The sequence below is a fragment of the Canis lupus genome, chromosome 14, assembly GCF_011100685.1.
Source record: "Canis lupus familiaris isolate Mischka breed German Shepherd chromosome 14, alternate assembly UU_Cfam_GSD_1.0, whole genome shotgun sequence".
Classification (NCBI taxonomy): Eukaryota; Metazoa; Chordata; class Mammalia; order Carnivora; family Canidae; genus Canis; species Canis lupus.
Window position 1 is genome coordinate 52,025,089 of NC_049235.1, and position 22,110 is coordinate 52,047,198.

General features: G+C 37.3%; 1 protein-coding gene across 2 annotated transcripts in view; it reads left to right on the forward strand.

Moving 5' to 3' along the window:
- ZNF277 (zinc finger protein 277) overlaps positions 1-22,110 on the forward strand; it is a 108,889-nt gene that overhangs the window by 49,012 nt on the left and 37,767 nt on the right. The window contains exons 2-4 of one of the 2 annotated variants that reach the window (XM_038557378.1): positions 10,187-10,388; positions 16,057-16,145; positions 16,420-16,502. In XM_038557378.1, coding sequence (XP_038413306.1) covers positions 10,187-10,388; positions 16,057-16,145; positions 16,420-16,502 — 374 coding nt within the window. The remainder of the gene's footprint in view (positions 1-10,186; positions 10,389-16,056; positions 16,146-16,419; positions 16,503-22,110) is intronic. The other variant, XM_038557379.1, reaches the window with a different exon arrangement.

Genomic DNA, 22,110 nt, shown 5'->3' on the forward strand with positions numbered 1-22,110 from the left:
TGAGCCACCCAGGCATCCCGAGATCTTTCTTCTTCTTCTTTTTTTTTTTTTTTAATTTTCTTTTTTAAGATTTTAGTTATTCATGAGAGACACACAGAGAGAGAGGCAGAGGAAGAAGTAGGCTCCATGCAGGGAACCCAATGCAGGACTCAATCCCGGGACCCCAGAATCAAGACCTGAGCCAAAGGCAGAGGCTGAGCCACCCAGGCATCCCAATCTTTCTTCTTTTTAACATAAGCACTTACCACACTATAAGCTTCCCTATTATGTTTTTTGTTGCATCCCCAAAGTTTGTTGTGTTTTCATTTTGTTAGGACTTATTTTGTGACCTAATATGTTACGTTACTTCCTTAATTAAAGACCTTCTGAATCTACTTGCAACTTCCAAATTAAATATAAATCTTTGAGCTAGCATTAAGAGCCATCATTATGTAACCCCTCTACCCTTGCAGCCTTTTCTTTTTTTTTATAATAAATTTTTTTTTTATTGGTGTTCAATTTACCAACATACAGAATAACACCCAGTGCTCATCCCGTCAAGTGCCCCCCTCAGTGCCCATCACCCAATCACCCATTCACCCCCACCCCCCCGCCCTCCTCCCTTTCCACCACCCTTAGTTCGTTTCCCAGAGTTAGGAGTCTTTATGTTCTGTCTCCCTTTCTGATATTTCCCACACATTTCTTCTCCCTTCCCTTATATTCCCTTTCACTATTTATATTCCCCAAATGAATGAGACCATATAATGTTTGTCCTTCTCCAATTGATTTACTTCACTCAGCATAATACCCTCCAGTTCCATCCACGTTGAAGCAAATGGTGGGTATTTGTCGTTTCTAATGGCTGAGTAATATTCCATTGTATACATAAACCACATCTTCTTTAGCCTTTTCTTACTTAGACTGTAGCACCAATTGGACTATTTTAACTTTTTAACTGCCTGTATATATACTTGCTGGAATTCTTTACCATTTCAAATTTACCATTTCTTTACCATTTCAATTCTTTACCATTTCTTCCTCTATGAAGATTTTGCTTTATATCTCCTGGTTTGTGTTCTTTCTTCCCTTCCTATCCCTTAACTCTTGATTTATATGATGAACTTTTCATATATTGACTAGTATTATAATTACTTGTACAGTTGTCTCATATTTTCCTCTAGCAACTTCTTCAGGATAGGGATTTTACATTAATAATTGTTGCAGCTCTGATAGTGTCTAGCATATACTTTTGGCATAGTAAGCACTTGAGTTTAAAATGGTAAATTTAATAGAAATTTTTCATCTTAAATGTCAAGACTTAACAAAATGGCCAAATAAAAATTATACTTGCTTTATTTTTTTCTCTTAATTTCATCTTTCACAATCACATTGAGAAACTCATCAGATAACTTGCAGAAATTTTTCAGTGTGGGATGCCCGGGTAGCTCAGCAGTTGAGCATCTGCATTCAGCTCAGAGCATGAAGCTGGTCCTGGGATTGAGTCCCACATCGAGTCCCTGCTTGGAGCCTACTTCTCCCTCTATGTCTCTGCCCCTCTGTGTCTCTCATGAATAAATAAATAAAATCTTTAGAAAAATTTTCAGTGTTAGGGCACCTGGGTGGCTTAGTCAGTTAAGCATCCAACTCTTGATTTCTGTTCAGTATATGATCTCAGGATTGTGAGAACAAGCTGCATGTTGGGCCCTGTGCTGTGTGGAGCCTGCCTGAGATTCTCCCTCTCCTGCCCCCCCCTCCTCCCCTGCATGCAAGCGCGAGTGTGCTCTTGTGCGCTCTCTCTCTCTTTAAAAATAAATTTTAGTGTTAAAGAAAATTGGGGGTAAATGAATGCATTCATAGTCTCTGATTTTCTTTTTGTATGTTTCTTTCAAGCCCTGTACTTGTATGTGGGGTTTTTTTTTTTTTTTTTTTGGTTTGTTTTGGGTTTTTTTAGGTTTTGTTTATTTATTTGGTAGAGAGACAGAAAGGGGCACCTGGGTGGCTTAGTCAGTTAAGCATCTGCCTTCGGCTCAGGTTGTGATTCCAGAGTCCTGGGATGGAGCCGTGCATTGGGCTCCCCAGCTCAGTGGGGAGTCTACTTCTCCCTCCCCTTCTCCCTGTACCCCCTGTCCCACTTATGCTCACTCTCTCACTTGCTTTTTTTCTCTTTCAGATAAATAAATTTAAAAAATCTTTTAAGAGTGAGAAAGCACAAGCCGGGGGAGGGATAGAGGAAAGTTAGTTAAACATAGATGTTAAACATCTGACTTCAGATGCTTAACTGACTGAGCCACCAGGCACCCCTGCCATATATTAAAGAACTGATTTTGATTTGCATGACACTTAGGTTGTATCTATTACTTTGCTTTATAGGGGATGTTGTAATAAAGTTTTCATAGCTTTTCACTTGTGTTAAATTCATTCCTTAAATTTCTAAGCACACGTTTATTAGGTTTAAGGGTTGAATGTGTTTATAACTATTTCCACACCAAAGGCCGTGGCAAACCTGCCATCTATAGTTGAGTGTACTAATTCAGCACAGCCTCATCAGCAGTATAGTGTCAAGATGTATAAAAACGCCCACTTAAGCTTATTTCCTCCTTGCCCATATTCCCCTACTCATAGTAGTTGTACAGTAAATCAATCCTTTTAATATTAGGCCTCAGTAATTTACAAAATGAATTATTAGCCCAAAAGTAGTTAAATAAGGGTCTTACATTCTTACTCTGAGCTTTAGAGATAGATTGTGGTTAAAAAGACCAGACCCAGTCTTCTCCATTTTTTTCAAATGCATGTATATGGAGCACACACTTAAAAATTAAGGAACTAACAAAAAGAGAGAGAAAAATTAAGGAACTAACTTATTCAGGAAGTAGATTTTTTTTTTTAAGTTAAGAGAGAAGTACCCTTAACTTAGAAAGAAAGTTACCTTCTTGGAGTTTAACTTTCACAATAAAACTAAGACATAATAAATGAGATTGAGTTGGCATTGGAGTCTTATGGAAAAGGATGATGTTTATTGAATTAAAAGCTTAGAGAAAAAGCCTGAAAATATCATCCAGTCTTGATAAAATACTAAAACAAGCTATCATCAAATAAATGACACTAATGTAAATAAAGAACATACGTAAAGGAAATGTTTGCTTTGGAAATTAGGAGTTTGTTTACACATTTTCTAAGTTAAAACTACAAAAATAAACAAAAATACCCTGCCCATCTTTATATTCCAAATTTTATGATTATCAATTAGATTATCAGAGTGTGATAGGAATAGCAACTAAACTTATTTGATCTGGGTTTACTATATCACCAAATTACTGCTTTTTTTTTTTTCAAAGTTTTAGCAGTGTGATGGTAGTTTGCAAAGCAAAGTGTGGGTACTTAAAGGGGAACTTATGGGTCACGTGTTCTGTAGTTCCTCATGAAGGAATACTGAAAAACTTTTCATCAATTATTTGTTGATATGGGCTTTTATTTTCTCATTTGACTTAAGGGGGACAGAAACTTCAGAAGCTGCTTATTTTTCCTTCAAAGCACCAGCAGCTTTTATCTACTTGGCAGGAATGATACACGGTAAAGTCTAGGGTTGTCATTTTAGCACATCGAGGTATTATGAATTCATGACTGGTTTTGTTCCTAGATAGAACCTTACTACTAAAACATGATTGTGGATGAGCAGACTGACATCTTCTGGGAACTCTGACATGCAGAATTTCAGGCCTTTTTACCTCCTAGACCTACTCTGTTAATTCATGTCCTTCAAGAAGCACACACCAAGATGAGATTTGAAGTGTAAGAGATTTTGAGGGGAAGATACCAGAGGAGGGAAAAAGGAGAGAGTGCTGGAGGAGGTACCAATGTAGGTCTGACCCCTGTGAAGGAGAGGGAAGGAAGGGTGGTGGAGTAGAATGTCAGACTATGGCACAGTTGTAAGTAAGTTTCTGACAAGCTGATGGGAATCCTCCAGCCAATGTCACATGTCAGTGAAATTCCATGGCTCACTCGAACAAGGCTGATTTCCTATTTCTGCTGCCTCTAATCATTTACTGAGAGCAGCCTGTGGAAGCTTGGCTTCAGTGCAAGTAGGATTTCAGAGCACAGCACCTGAGACTATCTTTCAATTATGCTCCTAGCAGCAGGAGATTAGATTGGCATGTTTCCCTGGCCACCAGACCTCCTGATTCAGGATCTGCATTTTAACAAAGCCTCCAGGTGAATTATAAGCACATTAAAACTTTGAGAAGCATGACTCTAGAATAATAATTTGGCCCTTTGGGATCTTACCCAGAGTCAATAAAATTGTTCACAATCAGTATAGGATCTCCTCAAAAATTCAGCTCTCTTGGGATGGTATTTTTTTACAGTTCATTTGAACAGAGTTGCTGTTCAAAGTGAGAACTAGAGCAGATAATTTGTTGTTGTTAATTTATAACAAATGTGTGAAGCAGATTTGGGGCCAAAGCAGACTTTCCAAGATGCTTTGCCTCTTTGCTGAAAGGAGCTAGATATAGTTTATTTCCTTTTGCCTTTTTGAGTTCAAGGTCCCTTTAGCAAAGAATTCTGTATTTATTTATTTATTTATTTATTTATTTATTTATTTATTTATTTATTTATTTTTACCATGTGGTAAGTTGTAGCTATGATTCTTATAGTGGCAGCTAGAAATAAACAATGTGTTAGACATTATCTTACCGAATTATCTCTACTGACCCAGTGCTTAATATTTGAGAAGCTCTCTCCATAGGACAGAATACAGTGCCGGGTAAGCTTTGTCACAGGCCCTGTTCCTTGTTTACAGACGTCCATGTGTTCAAGATACCCATACTCTCATGTATAATCAAAATGTCCACAGTCATGTGGAATCATCCTTTGAACCATTGATCCCAAAACTTCAGTCTAGGGACAACTGCTTGGCAAAGTCTATAATAAAGTCTTGAAATCATTACTTTTAAAAAGCCCTCCAAGTGATGAAATGCAAACAGATTTGGAAACCACTGCTCTAAAGTAAAATACATCCTTGAGATGCATGCCTTTCCCATAAAAACATCCTCTGATGGAGTGGTATAATTTACTCTGCGTTCCAAATGCCACTTGTCTCTGTCTACTGGACAGAATGCATGAAAAATTGTAAAAGAACTTAGAAATTCCTAATTAAACATAACATACTTCTATTATTCTCAATAATACTTTTTTATCTTAGAATGTAGTGTAATTTTTACATCATTCTTTATTATCAGTGGGCTCATTATACCAAGGCCCATAGACCTAAAGATCTGGATATAATTATTCTAGACTACTCTCATTCTGGGTTAGAGAAAGTTCCCCTAAAGATAGACAGCCACAGGTGTTTCCTGAAATAAGGCTTAACTAGAACCTGAGTTAAAGGTACAACTCCAGTTTTGAGTATCTCTGATCTTATTCATTCTTTTAGGCAATTATAAAATACCATCTATGTTTCAAGCACTCTATAGTCTATACCAGAGATAGGAAAATAAGATTTAGTCCTTAACCTTGAGGAGTTCCCATACTACCCTAGAGACACTTATTACAACAGATATATTTGCTATTATTGGACATGCAGAGATGGAGTGAGTCAAGCCTTCAAGAGGAGTGGGTGGAAGGGTGCTGGAAACCAAGAAAATAACACTAACGCATCACATGAGACTAGTCACTGCTGCCCTTGTCCAGCAGCCATGCCAGGAATATCTAACTTTGGAGCCGATCATCTGCACTCATCTAAAGCTTAACTCATTATCCATTCCTCCAGAACAAAAAACCTGCTTCTCTACATACATTCCTAGATTGGTGACTGGTACCCCTCATTTATACTGCCTCCCCAGCCAGAAACTCTGAAGGCATCCTATTCGTCGTCTTCACTCCCTGTGGCCAGCCAGTAATCAGGGAACTATCAATTCAATCTCTGCAGCTTCTCCTCTGTCACCTCTAAGTGCTACTAACATTCCTGCCTTCATCCTGGATGCTGCAGTAATCTCCCAACTGGCCAATCTCATCATCTTGAGACTTGCCTCTTTCTAATCTACTCTCCCTATATCGGTTCAAATATAGGAGTGGCTCTACTGACTGCCTCAGTGTTAATGTATAGGGTAAGAGTGCTAAGGCTTAAGCCAGACTTGGATTAAGATCCTGGCTCCACCATTTACTAGCTGTCTAGAGCAAGGCATTTAGCCTCTCAGTGTCTTGGTTTCCTCAACTGTCAAGTAGTGAAGGAAATGGAATCTCTGTCCGAGGGTTATTGTGAGGACTGATTGGATTAATACTATACATATAAAGTTAATACTGAACATATAAAGTGCTTAACAGTGTCTAGCACAAAATGAACCCACAGTGGTGGTGACAGCCATGGTGCAGTAACCTAGTGTACATACCAGGTAAATAAAGACAACCAGGACTCATCTGGCCATCCAGGAATTAAAAGTCTGAAGTGGGGAAAGAAAAACAAATAGGTAAATTACTTATTTTGATCAATGCTGTTGTAAATTTGAACGTGATGCTAAATGATTAAGGAGTCAGAGAGAACACTAAAATCTTGTCCAAAATGTTCTATTAACATTTCTATTTTTCTGGGAGTGCCTGGGTGGCTCATTTGGTTGAGCATCCAAGTCTTGGTGTTGGCTCAGGTCATAACCTCAGGGTCATGATATCAAGCCCCAGGTGGGGCTCCACTTTCAGCATGGAGTCTGCTTAAAGTTTCTCTCTCCCTCTCTGCCCCTCCTCCCTGTACACACACTCGCTATCTCCCTCTCTCAAATAAATATCTTCAAAAAATTTTTTCTGGATTACATAGTACCTTGAGTTCCCAAAACAACTTAGTACCCCCTAAACCACAAGTTCCTCATACATGAAATTTGTATAGTTATGATTTTGTTCCTGTATGCCTTTACCGTAACCATAAGGGTTTGGTTCTAGTGTGTGTGAACATTTAGTTTCATTCTCTTAGGAATAATTTGAAGAAAGAGAACTGTGCATTGAACATACAAAAAGGAGGAGAAATGAACCACAGAATATTAGAGAGTTTGTAGTGAAACCCCAGAAAAGGGGATCCCTGGGTGGCACAGCGGTTTAGCGCCTGCCTTTGGCCCAGGGCGCGATCCTGGAGACCCGGGATCGAATCCTACGTCAGGCTCCCGGTGCATGAAGCCTGCTTCTCCCTCTGCCTGTGTCTCTGCCTCTCTCTCTTTCTCTCTCTGTATGACTATCATAAATAAATTAAAACAAAAAAAAAGAAACCCCAGAAAAGCATACCGACAATGACAGAGACCAACTGTACCCAGTGGCTCTTGGAGGATGTGGACTACTGAGTTTTTTTGGTGAAAGTAGTACCAGGGAGACTTCAGGACTCTGTAATCAGGGCAGATTACACAGAAATTAAGTGTGGCTTGTAAATACATAGGAATTCAAAATAGTACCGAATCGACACATTAAAGAAAAACACATTTGGGGAAATACCTTTTGGAACTGGAGGCAGAATAATGTAGTATTTGAACTTAGGCTTAACTTACTTATTTAGGCCCCTTGATTTAACTTTCCTAAGTCTCAGCAGTCTCATCTGGAAGACTTTCTCTTAGTAATAGTACTAACTGGGAAAGGTAGCTGTGATTGAGCAAGTGCCTTGAAGCCCTTTGCTGGTAATTTACAAATATCAAATACCTAGTAATGTTTGTTCTTGCTATTGGTGATGGCTAATACTGTTTTTTTGTTTTTTTTTTTTTTTTGAAGTCAGGAAAAATGAATTCAGATACATACATCATTCAGATTTGGGGAGAAGAGTGTAGGACAGTACCTGTTATTTTCTAGATGGCAGGCAATGTTTACCAAAGGTACCTTTACTTAGAATATATGTTGTCTTTTGTTCTAGTAAATGTAAAATATAGATTCATAAGAGTATTGCCTCTCTTCCCCCATCCTGTTTTTAACATGAGGGTTTGATTTCCCACAGAATTTTTTCTTAAGATTTTATTTATTTATTCATGAGAGATACAGAGAGAGAGAGAGGCAGAGACCCAGGCAGAGGGAAAAGCAGGCTCCATGCAGGGAGCCCGAAGTGGGACTCAATCCTGGGACCTCGGGATCACACCCTGAGCCAAAGGCAGATGCTCAACCGCTGAGCCACCCAGGCATCTCGAATTTCCCACAGAATTTAACCTACAAGTGAAAAACTATAGAATTCCTTGGTTCCATTGTATAATTTAATGAATGTAAAAGTTGATAACACATCACTTTTGTTAATAGTGCTTCTAGAAGTGCTTGTGTATTTTAAATATTCTCTCCCTTGTCATATATAATCTATCTCACCTTTTCTGGTATTAAATAATTTTATGGGGCAGCCCCGGTGGCGCAGCGGTTTAGCGCTGCCTGCAGCCCCGGGTGTGATCCTAGAGACCCAGGATCGAGTCCCACATCAGGCTCCCTACATGGAGCCTGCTTCTCCCTCTGCCTGTCTCTGCCTCTCTCTTCGCTCTCTCTGAATGAATAAATAAATAAATCTTTAAAAAATAAATAAATAAATAAATAAATAAATAAATAAATAAATAAATAAATTTATTTTATGGAACTAAGATAAAAGTTTAATTCAGCATACTTTAATATGAGCAGAGTATTATGAGCGATGTACTAGAGGACATGTCCTTTGGGACACTTTCTCACTCCAGCTCAGTTACATGACTCTCCTGTCCCCATGTTCCCACAAACCCTATACTTTCTATCTCTCTTTATCCTTTCAATTTATTTGTGCTGTCAAGCAGGTTGCAGGCACCTTAGCCTTGATAATAAGGACCCTGTTATGCAACATTAAGCAGAAAAGACTAGCACTCAGTAGCTACTCAGCTGGTTTTTGTGGAGTGAATGAATGCTTATCCAGTGTTGAGGCCATGGTCAGCAGCACCCCAGTGACTGATTGCATGAACTAGGCAATTAAGAAGGTCTTTAGAAATGAGGTAAGGTAAGATTAAAACAAGAAATAAAGTTAGTAGGAAGCTAATTCCAAAGACTTTTCTGTGGAATACCTGTCTTTTTTTTTTTTTTTAAGATTTATTTATTTTATTTTAGAGAATGAAAAAGAGACAATGGAGGGGAGGGGCTGGAGGTATAGGGAGAGATAGTCTTAAGCTGACTCCACACTGAGCCCAGATTGAGACTTGGGACTTGACCTTACGACCTTGAGATCATGACCCAGAGATCTGGACCTGTGCTGACACCGAAAGGTGAACACTTAACCTACTGCACCACCCAGACACCCCAGAATAGCTGTCTTTCTTTATGAAGAAGATTCCCTACCCTTCCTCAGATACTACATGTCTTACCATAGTTGCCTAGTTACTAACTACTCAGTAGACTGCATAAGGTGACAGGTCTAGCCTTCTCCCCTGAAAGACTAAAGAGGGCTCCTGACACAACTGGGTATGGTTTGAAACCTGGATTCAGACCTATAGACCTTATACAGCTCAACTCTTATAGATACCATAGGTGATGTTAGGAAAATGAAAGTTTAGGCAGGAAAAATGTTTACCATGTATGTTTAGTAATCGAACATTCATCTCTTTTTCACAAGGACTTGAATTATGGTATATAATTGTGTAACAAGCAAATGGTAGACATAAATCAACATTAAAAACTGCCACCTGGGCCACCCAGCACATGCTGTGTCAACCCAGTGTGAGAGCTATCTTCCTTGCACATGACAAATAATCAGAAGCAGGAAAAGAGTTTGCAGGTGCAACAGGAAGCAGCTTAAACACTGGCGTGGTATCATCTGGAGCCTCAGTATATACCATTTACTTCCCATAGTGTGATGACTACCAACCATAGGTCACAATCAGGCCTTAGAACCTTAACCCAGCATGTTGCAGCCATCCCCCTACAAGTACCCCCGGAATTGCTGCCATTGGCCAATGTCCAAGAATGCTTGAACAGCTGCTCTGACAAATGGGTTTCCCCCATTCAAGCCGGCAAATGGGGAGTTTGAGCAGCTTTGCAACACTCCCTGCCTCTAGGTTGCAGAATCTATTTAAAATGATAATAAAGTATCCTGCTCTCTGACACTGTGTATTTTTCATTTTGGAAATAAGTAAATATCATTAGAATCCTTTTAATGCAGGAGATGAGAAATGATCCTAAAGAGTTGATTTCAGCTTTTCCTTTTGCTTTTTTTTTTTCCCTCCCCGCTTTTGCTTTTGCTTTTTCTCTCTCCCAGACAGTAAGGATTGTATCCTGGAGCCGCTTTCCCTGCCAGAAAGTCCAGGTGGCACCACCGCTTTAGAAGGTTCTCCATCTGTGCCTTGTATTTTCTGTGAAGAACATTTTCCTATGGATGAACAAGACAAACTTCTGAAGCACATGATTATTGAACATAAGATGGTCATAGCTGATGTCAAGTTGGTTGCTGATTTCCAAAGGTAAATTTTGTTTTTTACCATAAATGAATTAAATCCAATATTCCATAAAGGAAAGGCATAACTTATATTTGTTTATAAATAAAATTATTCCTATGCAAATAGGAAAACTCATATTCTTTTTCAAGCATTGTTGGGAATGGAGATCTTTAGTTGAAGCCAGAAGGGTATTGTCCAAAGAATTCTCAGTTTAAGTGCTGTGATGAGATTGAGAATCAGGGGGGAAAAAGTCATTCAAAAACCAAAGGGGTATAAGAGTAGACAGTTGTTGAGGTCAGTGTATGAGGTACCAAGAGGAAGAAGATGAGGAGGATGAAGAACAGATAGATAGAGGCGAGTGGTTGCAGAACTGCCAACAGTGGGCATGTGTGAAATGTAGGAACTTCACCTACATAGCCAGGACTCAGAGTGAGCTAAACTCCAGTTTATGAGCACCTGACTTAGAATATCCACACCAATCCTTATTACCAGTTGTAATATAAGCAATTATTTATTTTTTTCCAATTTCTAATTGCTGGAACTGATTGTTCAACAGAAATGCTTCTTTTTTCCAGTGTAATATCTTCTTCCCTTTTTTTAATTTAAATTCAATTAGCCAACAAAGAAATGCCTTTTCATAAGCAGATGGAGTGAAGTAGTTATGTTCATGTTGTTGTTAGTTGACACTTGGAAGCATTTTCCATACCCACAATAGCATGGTAATTATCTGGCTTTGTATAGTTACCGAAAGCTCGCGTTTTGGTGTATCTGGCCAGGACCCATTTTGCAATATTCTGCCCTGATTTCCCTACAAAATATTGCAGTAGCCCAGATGTTATGGTATCTCTGCATCTAAACTCTGTGTCTGCCAGACCACATCATTCCTAGCACGCAACAGCTTTTTTATGATGGGTCTTGTAGAGCAACAAGCTATTTTACTAAAAGCGGACTGTGAAACCAGGCATAGGGTTGAATGCAGACTTGGTGACTTCCTGACCATGTGACTTGTAACAAATTACTTAAACCACTTTAAGCATCAGTTTCCTCATCAGTAAAAGAGGATAACAGCAACTCAAGTAAGATTGTTGGATATTATATAAAACAGGATATGTGTAGCACCGGCCAGTGCCTGGAACATCTTTTATTCTTATTTTTATTTTTATTTTTATTTTTATTTTTTCTGAGACATCTTTTAAATCCACCAGATGGTAGACAAAAATTTTATTATATTTTGATTACAAAAGATATATTTGAAATCATAGTTTTCTATAACTGAGTTTTCTGTAGAGGTATTTATGCTGGTCTGGAAACCTAGTTACCATTTGTAAACTATAACTTTGGAGAAAATTTAATTTAGGATCCTAAATACTCTAAACTTCAAGAATGAGGGTTTTCTTTTTTAAGTTGTAATAGCCAGAATGCCTACAGGAGTAATATTAGCTATTCTCTAACTCTTCATGTTCCTCTCAACTGCCTAGCACTGATACAGAATGTCTCTGGTGCTTTCTGTATTATTATGACCCCTTAAATCCACTCAGCATTGCGATTTTTTAGTAGATTTTGGTGTCGCCTGATTAAGCAGAGATAGAACACAACAGTAAAGGACAGTTATATGAGTGATATATGCCACCAGCTGGTAGAATAAACTAATTATTACATAATTGCAGAGGAAGCACTTAATATTTCTCATTCTCATTCCTTGGTCTTTATTTTCAGTTAAAGTATTTATGCCTCTGTGTGTGTGTGTGTGTGTGTGTGTATGGATGTGTGTGGATGTGTGTGTTTGGGAAGTATTCTGGGAGCTTCCTCATGTAGGATTTCTAGTTATATGTAGTCAGGTCTTTTGGTTTTGTTTTAGATACTTTTTAGGCTAGAGATCTTCAAATTCTTATCAAGTAACCATTGACAGGACTATCAAATGAGATATTCTTTTATAAGTTGTATCACTCAGCTTTTCTTTGATGTAAATATCTTCTTTATTTTCTTTTATTCTGCTTTGTCATGTAAATGCAAATTCTCCCTCGGGAATTGGAGAAAAATATGGTCTACCAGTGATAATTGAGTAACATTGAGATTTTCTTTCTCCTAAAATCTGTGAGAAGTATCTAGAGTTTGTATTTTCCCTTTGTTCTTATGTATGATAGCTAAGTAGCTATATTTTTACAAATCTGTCTTTTGTATGATTGATATTAATCCCATCTGCATGTGGGCAAGAAAATCAAATTATTTACTAGGTCTCAGACTTAGGAGTCAATAATTAATTGAGGGGAATCGATCACCCTCTAAATGTAGTTATGCAATAAAATGGGTGCTTTAATTTAAAAGAGAAAGAACATAGCTGATATATATAAGTGCTTTCTAAATAAAGTGTGTGGTTAACATGTACTTTAAATTTGGAAACCTAAATTTTCCTTGTCAACTGTCCTCCCAATAAGCTTTACTCTGGTGGTTCATTCAAATTGACCAAGAATGTATGTGAATAAACTCTTGCTTTTAAATGCTTTTTGATATATCCAGTCTCCTTTAGATAGTATCTGTCTACTATTTAGGGAAACTAAAAATTCCTCTCTCAAACAATGCAAACATTGACTGTGAGAATTAAGTTGAAATCTTCTCAACGTTTTATGACTTTTTCTTCAGAAAAATTGTGGGAGTGGGTGTATGTGTATATATTTACATGGATATGTGGATAGATAGATGATAGATAGATAGATAGATAGATAGATAGATATTTACATGGATATGTGGATAGACAGATAGATGTATGTATGTATACATATATAACTTCTCAGAGAGGAATTGTTTCTTCTGAGTACAGTAAGTAATAAAGATGATAAATAATAGATGAGATAGACTTACTTTGTGCTTTACTGGAAAAATTGTGCTGTAAATTTTCATATAAATATATTTAACATTTTCGTTATTGGAAAAAAGCTAACAGTAGTAAAACTTTCTCAGACAGAATAAAACAAAAATAAAAATCTTTCCTTCGAGCCATTTAACATAGTTATTTATACTGAACCATTTCTAGCTTTATTCAGTAAATAAATTTTTTCCAGAAGATAAATGCTAACTCCTTAATTCTTGCCCCTTTCTATATTAAATTCCACTCATTCAGTGCTACTTAATTAACAGCCATATCTCAAATCTTTATACCTCTGTCAGTAAGGACACCAATTACAGTGAGGGGCTGAACAGGCAAGATTACTAGAAGGATTTTTTTGGGAGACAATTCCGTGAAACATTAAAATTCTTTCAAAAGAAAAAAGTGTTTGCTGATGACCTAATAACTACTCTTACGGCTTTTTAGCAAAGTACGAGATGCCTTGATAACTATCCTCCAAATAAAGAATTCATACTGCATGTCATTTCTTGGCTACCTTTAAATATTGAGTGACTACAGTTGTAGCTTCAAATAAGCCAGAGAAGTAAGAAAACATGAAAAAAATGGTCCCTTAACATTGAATAGCCCCCACATGGTCTTCAGTAGAGTGGTAATCAGGAGTGAGGAACCTCTCCATTGTATATTGTAGGAATAGCCATGATGAAACTCCCTGTCAAACTTGACTGTCCTGGTTTTTGTTTAAGTCTGTTATCTCAGCACCCAGTTTTGCTGTATGAATTTGATTAGTCATGAAAATAGATGGTTGTGTAGTACAGTTTGGAAGAACAATCCAATTTCTATTCCTGACATCTCTAATAGAGGTTCTCCTGTGTTCCTTCATCCCTTGCACCACTTTGCCGTAGAAAATATACTGAAGGGAGAATAAGAAAAGTGGCTGGAAATGTCATTTTTGTTTTCTTAAGTCTTCTCTTGCCTTTTATTTCTCCCTTTTTCTCTCTCCCCTGGTCTGGGAATAAGTAATGGAGAATGGAAATGGAGAATAAGAGTTGCTCTGTAAGATACTGATAACTGGATGGTGCTGTCACTGCCCTAGGTGACCAAAGAATAATATTTCTGCCCTTTATAGATACTTTTCTTCTTTTTGTGCACATTAATGGATCTGACATGCACTTGCCTCCTGTATCTGACACTTCCAATATGGAAGCCAACAAGCTAGCCATAGTGTCAATATTTATGGTTTGAGGCTAAGCTGGATGCAGCCTCAGATCATCATTTTCAGATCTCTTAAGATAAGGTCTAGCACTGTCCTATAAGGAAAGAGTTCTCCCCTCACATAATCATCCAGGTCAACAGTGTGGTTGTACATGAGAAGAAAGAACTAAAACATGATTTTATTTTCATTCATTATTCCTTTACTTCTTTTCCTTATATGTTCTATATTCGGTGTTGTCATATTTATATTTTTTAACTGTCACAGTTCTCTTTCTCTCAAACCTCTCCCAGCACATAATTCTTTTTTCAAATACATGAATGCCCTTTCTGTAGAGCACCATGGGGTTGGGACATTAATGTTCAGACAAAGGGGAAGAAAAATAAAAAGGAGACAAAATAGTGCGAGTTGAGGGCTACTTAGAGAAGCTTACAGAAATCTTTAAATGCTCTTCTATCTCTTAAAACCATTTCTTGTTAACCTACTATGTACAGAACATTGCTAGTTGCTATATCAAACCATTTAAAATGTCCAAATTTTTACAATCTATTACTAAATCTATTTCAGTAGGTTCCATCCCTTTCAGGGATTTTTCTTTTTCTGTTGTAAGTGTTTTGGTTGTTTTTTATCAACCATATAGCTTGATAAACTGTCAGCTATGGAGTCAGCCTTTCCATGTTCCTTCTCCCCATGAAAGAGGCTACCTTCTCTTCTTGGTACCATTTGATAAATGAGATGCAGTTGCCAATGTAAATCGCGTTAGATAAATGGGAAGATGAACAGGTTGTTAAACCGTTTCATCTTGCTCCTTCTTTCCTCAGACAGTGCAGGTCTGGGTGTTACGCTTTGCTTTAAAATTTACCCAGGATGGGGGATCCCTGGGTGGCGCAGCGGTTTAGCGCCTGCCTTTGGCCCAGGGCGCGATCCTGGAGATCCGGGATCGAGTCCCACGTCGGGCTCCCGGTGCATGGAGCCTGCTTCTCCCTCTGCCTGTGTCTCTGCCTCTCTCTCTCTCACTGTGTGCCTATCATAAATAAAAAAAAAAATTTACCCAGGATGCTTCTTCTAACTCTGCTTATTAGGTACAAGAATTGTAAGCTTGGCCATTTTTCCAAAAATCTGCCTTGTTTCAGATACAATGTGCACATGCAAAATTTTTCTATCTTGTCTTATAGGTATTTAATTTAGGCTAACCTCTCATTGCATTATTTTTTTTTGCCTTCAGTTCTTTTTATGTATAAGATAACCACCCAACTTTCAATTTCTTGGAAATGTGTGATAAAGCCTATTTAATCATTGTTGCATTTTAAATTCACATAAACTTAGATGTGATTTCTAAAACCTTCATTATCACATAAAAATAATTCATTTTAACTTTCCCATATGTCTATTTATTGAATTTGGGGATAGTAAAGTTTAATCATGTCCATGCCTTTACAGAGTAATTTCATTTCATTAAATATTTATTTCATATTTCTAAATGCGCTACTGCCTTTCCATTTGTAAATTTTCTAGCAGTTATCAATCAACATTTGATATGTTGTTTTGGGATAATTAAATGGTTTTATAAAACCCTGTCACTCTACAATAAGGAGTATATTGTCTTCTTACCATCCTTTCTGTTTGATTATTCCAAGGTACATTTTATATTGGAGGAAAAGGTTCACTGAACAGCCCATTACAGACTTTTGTAGTGTGATAAGAATCAATTCCACAGCTCCCCTTGGTAAGTATACATCTTAGCTACCATCTTTTCCCTACAATCCAAAAATACAAAGGAATAATCGTACTTTCTTAAATTAGAATTCTCTCACTTTCATGATAGCTAAAATTAAATTGCCCTGTTTATGTTGCCTAACTTCAATAAAGCTAAAACAGTACTGTATACCAGAAGAGACATCCTAATGGACATACATATATGTATGTTTTTTAAAGGAAAAATTCTTCTGTAAAAAAATGATAAATATCATTTCTCCTTTATTTTCCTAATCTCTCAACAGAAGAACAAGACAATTACTTTTTGTTATGTGATGTTTTACCAGAAGATAGACTACTTAGAGAAGAACTTCAGAAACAGAGACTGGTAAGAATGGTTTTAGATGATAAACAATGTTGGAAATATATGCAAAATCATTTTTGTTATTCTTTTTTGTTTGTTTTCACTTTTTAATCTGTAAACTTTCAAACATACACAAAAGAGATAATACATAAAAATCTTAAAACAGAAGGAAAGTATACACTTGATTGAAGATTAAAGCGTTTCATGTTAAAAATGCAGTGAGAATTTTTGGCTTTGTTTTGCTTCCTGGATTATCTCTAAAATAACAACAGAGCTTACACATTTAGTGTAATTTTAGCTGCCTGGCACATGCTAGGGTTCAGCAGTCGTGGAAAAATGCCCTCAGCTAAAATTGAGTTGAATTAATTAACTTTTTTTTTTTCTCCTCTTCACTGGAATGTGCTATGCACTAGCACTTCTTTTATTCCCCTTTATGAATTAAGCATATGGTTTGATCATAGTAGCCTTTCTCACTTTCAACTTCAACCATAGCAAGCTAATTTGAAAATCTCAGCATTTTTGGTCTTTAAAAAAGGTAACAACATATACAAGTGTGAAAATTTTTATTTTCCTAAGTTGAACAGAAATTGGTTCATTTTTTTTAAAGTGTGCAGTTTTCCATTATTTGTGATTTAGCCTCAACAATTACTTGAAAATAACTTGTTCCTCCTTTGGTGATTACCTGTAAGTGTTCCTTGTGTCTTTGGATTTGGCTAGTGTTATGACAGAGAGCTGTGATTTCAGTGTTTCTGCTAAATCCTCAAGACATCTAAGAAAATAAATTCTATCATAGTCACAGGATTTAAGAAAAAGTCTCCTGAAGCACATTATATTCTGTAAACATCCCATATGATTATTTCTCATATAGGAAGAAACGATATGGTTGGATTTTGATTTATATGTCAAAAAAAGTATGCTTTTACTGTGGCAACAAACCCAGTAAGTAAACAGGACTTCTTAAGTCTTTCTTCTTTCCCTATTGTAATGTCTTAAGAAATCTGCAAACAAGGATGAATTTGTTTACTTGTACTTACTCATAATTTTTTATTGCTTTGAGTTTTTTCTCAGTTACAGTGGCTTAATCAAGAATGATCAAACTGAACTATTCCTGGTACCTCCAAGGATTTCTTTATATCAAACTACTGTTTCAGCCATTGCTAGTGCTCTGTACACAAAATCTACTATGTATCTGCAGATAGATTCAGTTCCTAGAAATAATAGATGTATAAAATTTAGGTGACCTTTTAAGATTCTGACACCAGTTTCAACATGTTTTTCCCCTCAAGCCACTAAGCAATTCTCCAGCACCAGCTGGGTGTCCTACAATTCAACTCAATTCTAATGCTATCTGCCCAGAGATATTATCAGATTCCACAGATTGAGGGCTCAGTCCCACAAAACCGTCCACCACTTTAAATGACAATTTCAAGTCCAGGTTGTTACCTCTGCTTCTGACCCACTGACAATAAATCAGAGGTTTCCATGATCCCCTCGCCCTGACCTTAGGTTTGATTAATTTGCCAAGCAAATTCCTCTAGGAAACCAGTTTACTGTCTACATTACCAGTTTATTTACAAAGGATATCCAAGAATATGTGTAAATAGCCAGATGAAGAGATACATGCATGGGATGAGATCTCAAGCAAAGGAGCTTCTGTCCCTACAGAGTTTGGGGCCCAGTAAGACAGCACATGGACCCTTTCTGATTCATCAGCCTGGAAGCTCTCCAAACCTTGTCTTAGTGGGTTTTTTGTGGAGGCTTCATTACTTACATATGACTGATTAATTCATTGGCCTTTGATGATTGAACTCAATCTCCATCCTCTCTCTCCTCCTAGACAGGAAGGAGGACTGCTGAAAATGCTTACCCTCTCATCACATGGTTGGTTCCACTGGCAACCATCCCTCATCCTTCGGTTACTTGTGTGCTTTCCAAAAGTCAACTCAGTAACATTCAAAAAAATACTTTTCTATAGCTCTGGACACTTAGGACTTTAGGAGCTATGTACAAGCACAAAGACCAAATATGTGTTTCTTATTAAATCACATCACACCTTCTTACCAACTTTATAGTCTGACTAAGTGATAGTGTTAGGGCAGCTAAACAAAGTGTGAAATTACAGTCAGTTCATATATACATATATATTTGTTGAATTCCTGCTTAACTAGATAATCATACAAAGGAAAAAAATGCAAGGCATGGTTCATGTCATAAAAGAGCATAAAGTCTAGAGAAAAAAGGCAAATATGTTCTTATCTCAGTACTGGCAATGATAGAATATCTTGTAGGGCTTGTGAAGATTAAGTAGATACTGCATATAATATACTTAGAACAGTATCTGCCACATAGAAAGCACTCAATAAATATTGCAGACAAATAACAATAATAATACTAGGTCTTAAACTATGAAATGGGTTTGGGCAATTGGAGAGTTGTGGAAATGGGAGGAAAAATGCATGTGGACCTAAGTAAGTATTCAAGATGTCAGGAAAGTTGATTAAATCCAATCTGGCTAAGATAGAAAGATTTGTGGAGGAGGAGTATGAGATGGATTTAATGATATGAGATGGAGCTGAGTTGTAGAAATCCCTCAGTGCCAAGAATATTGACTTGGTAGTGAAGACCCATCGATGTCTCATCATTGTCTATGGGAGTGAAGAGAAGAAAAGATAAGTTCAGCTATGTAAAAATCCACTTAAAGCTGACAAACTCGGGACGCCTGGGTGGCTCAGCAGTTGAGCATCTGCCTTTGGCTCAGGTCATGATCCTGGAGTCCCAGGTTCGAGTCCCACACCGGCCTCCCTGCATGGAGCCTCCCTCTCCTTCTGCCTATGTCTCTGCCTCTCTCTCTCTCTCTCTGTGTCTCTCATGAATAAATGAAATCTTTAAAATGAAAAAAAAAAAAAAAAAACTGACAAACTGGCAAGAGCAGACCAACATGGAGATATGGAAAGAAGCTGACAGTTACTAAGTGCCAGCCATATGCCATGCCTTGCCTTAGGTCCTTGCATTATGTCAACCACATGCAGTAGCTATTAAACGCTGTTCTATTCATGAGGGAACTGTGTCATAGAAAGACTAATTTTCCCAGGACCACATAGTGAACAAGAAGCAGAGATGGGACCTTAAACCAAATGTGCTTGATGTGTGCCTTTTTAAGGAGCGCCATGCCAGTCTAGTAGTAATTTATTCTGCTTCCCATACACCTTCCTCTTATTCTAGACTCTGGGAACAGCTCTGTCATGGATGCTCATAGTCTGACAGGTCTGTGTAAGTAGGGAAGGGATTCAGGCTAGGATTGGAGTTAAGGGAAAGCAGAGGAGATTTACAATAGGCTACCTCTGGGAATCATGGCTAGAGAATCATTAAGAAAAGATTTGCCAAGTAGCAGAAAGCTGGGTTGAATTTACAGTTAGCCATTTCTTCACAATTTTATGCTCTATAGTTATGGAGGCATGAAGATAGTGTGGGTGATCTTCCTTTGGAAGTTTGGGACGATGACAGAGTAGCTCTCTTTTATGTATAATGAGCTCTACATATCAGGAACAGGCATTTCCGAAAAGAAGTCCCTATGATCAAATGGAACAACTTTGAGCAAAAGTAGTAATACACCTTTTTTCTTCCATTAAGGACAAGAACTTTTTCAGCCCCTTTTAAGAATATGAATTGCTATGCCATTCCTGAAAGGTGCTTTGTGTAGGTTGTCGTGTATTGGAACTCTTGAAGAGATTTTATGCCCTTGGTCCTTATTTGCCTTCTAAGAACTCCTTCCAAGAATCATACACGCAGAGGGTTAAGTCACTCATTCTGCCACAGCTTGGTAGTTTTTTCTTTGTTTGTTATTGGTTGTATTTTATCAAACGGTTTCTCTTCATTCATCAGAGTTTAAATCTAGCTTCTGGAAAATGTAATTTAAACCAATTAAGTTGCGGCGAGATGGAGTAACTGGGTGACGGGCACTAAGGAGGGCTCTTGATGGGATGAGCATTGGGTATTATACTATATGTTGGCAAATTGAATTTAAATTTTAAAAATTTAATTGATTAAAATTAAAGGAAACCTTTTAAAAAATAAATAAACCAATTAAGTTGCTTTATGGTACTAGATATATAATGTAATCTATATTTAATTGAACTCAGTTTAATGTCAATAGGATCTCAACTCAAGTCCATGAGGGAAGCACCCTCAAACTGGAGTACTAGTGTGACATTTGCTCTACTGATTTGCATTAATGGTAACTTGCATATGGATTATATTCTTTGATATTTACTCTTGTTTGGAATTCTCAATAAAGCATTTATTTTAAATGCCTTTATATGCTTTGAGTTCAAATTGACTGTCATTTCTTTGAGGGCAGGAATTTTGTCTTATATTTAAATGTTCTTCAGTAGTATTCAATATATCACTAAGTTCTTGTTGGTATTTTTCCCCTAACTCCATTTTTATTTTTAATTCTTATGTGACTAGCTGAACGTATGTAGAGTTTAAATCATTCACTTGAGGTTACCAAAGCAGACTTAAGGCTAAAACCATATTTCTTTTTCCATTTTCTTCTAGACCTCACTGATTCCTTGTGACATTTCTGAGATTTGTGTGTGTTCCCAGTTTTCTTTTTGAAAAGCTTGATTCCTATTTAACACTTCTTTGAATTTTTTTATTTGTACTCAGAAGGGAACTACAAAATTAGGAAAGATTCTTGAGAGTTTAATAGCTTGTATACCTTCCTTTCTTTAACTTTCTTCTTTAAAAATGTTCCCTTGGACGCCTGAGTGACTCAGTCAGTTAAGAACCCAACCCGATTTTGACTCAGGTCATGATCTCAGGGTTGTGAGATCAAGTGTCACATCAGGCTCCACACTCAGCATGGCGTCTGCATAGGATTCTCTCTCTTTCCCTCTGCCCCTTCCCCCACTCACACTCTCAAGAAAGAAAAATGTCTTTTTAAAAATAAATAAAGTGTTCTCTTGATCTCATCATTCTACTTCAGTATCCTCCAGTGGATATCCTTTACCCTCTTCTCTCTCCAGTGAATATATAGAAGTTTCTCAGGGTCATTCCCTCCTCTAGGCTGTGCACTCCCATAACTACTACTACAGTCCTGATAGCTCAGATATTGGTGCTGGTGCAGAGTAGGTGGTCAGAATAAATACCTATTGATGGAGTTCATCTACAACTTTCATGCTGGCTCACCTCTAAACCCCAGTTCTAACTTCCCTTAGGTTACACTTCTCCATATGGATTTCCAGTCAACACTTTAAGTTGAATGTGCCTATGACATATTCCTTTCTCTACTGAAATTTGTGATCTGCCTATGTTCCTATGTAATGAATGGTACCACCATTCTCCTAGTCTTTCAATTTGGAAATTTCTAGGATTATCTCTAACTCCTGTCAGTTCCACTTCTAAGTCCTGACTTCATACCCTTCTTTGTAATCCTGATGCCTTTTTCTTACCTTACCTATGGACTCACCTCTCCGGTCAATTGACATTGCCTCCAGGATTTTAATGTTAATATGTTAATATAACTTAACATTTTAATATTAAAATATATAACAGATCATTTTATTGCTAAGCTTGCATTTCCAGTGTTATGTATCTTTCAATTACCCAGTGTCCAACTTACTCATTTATT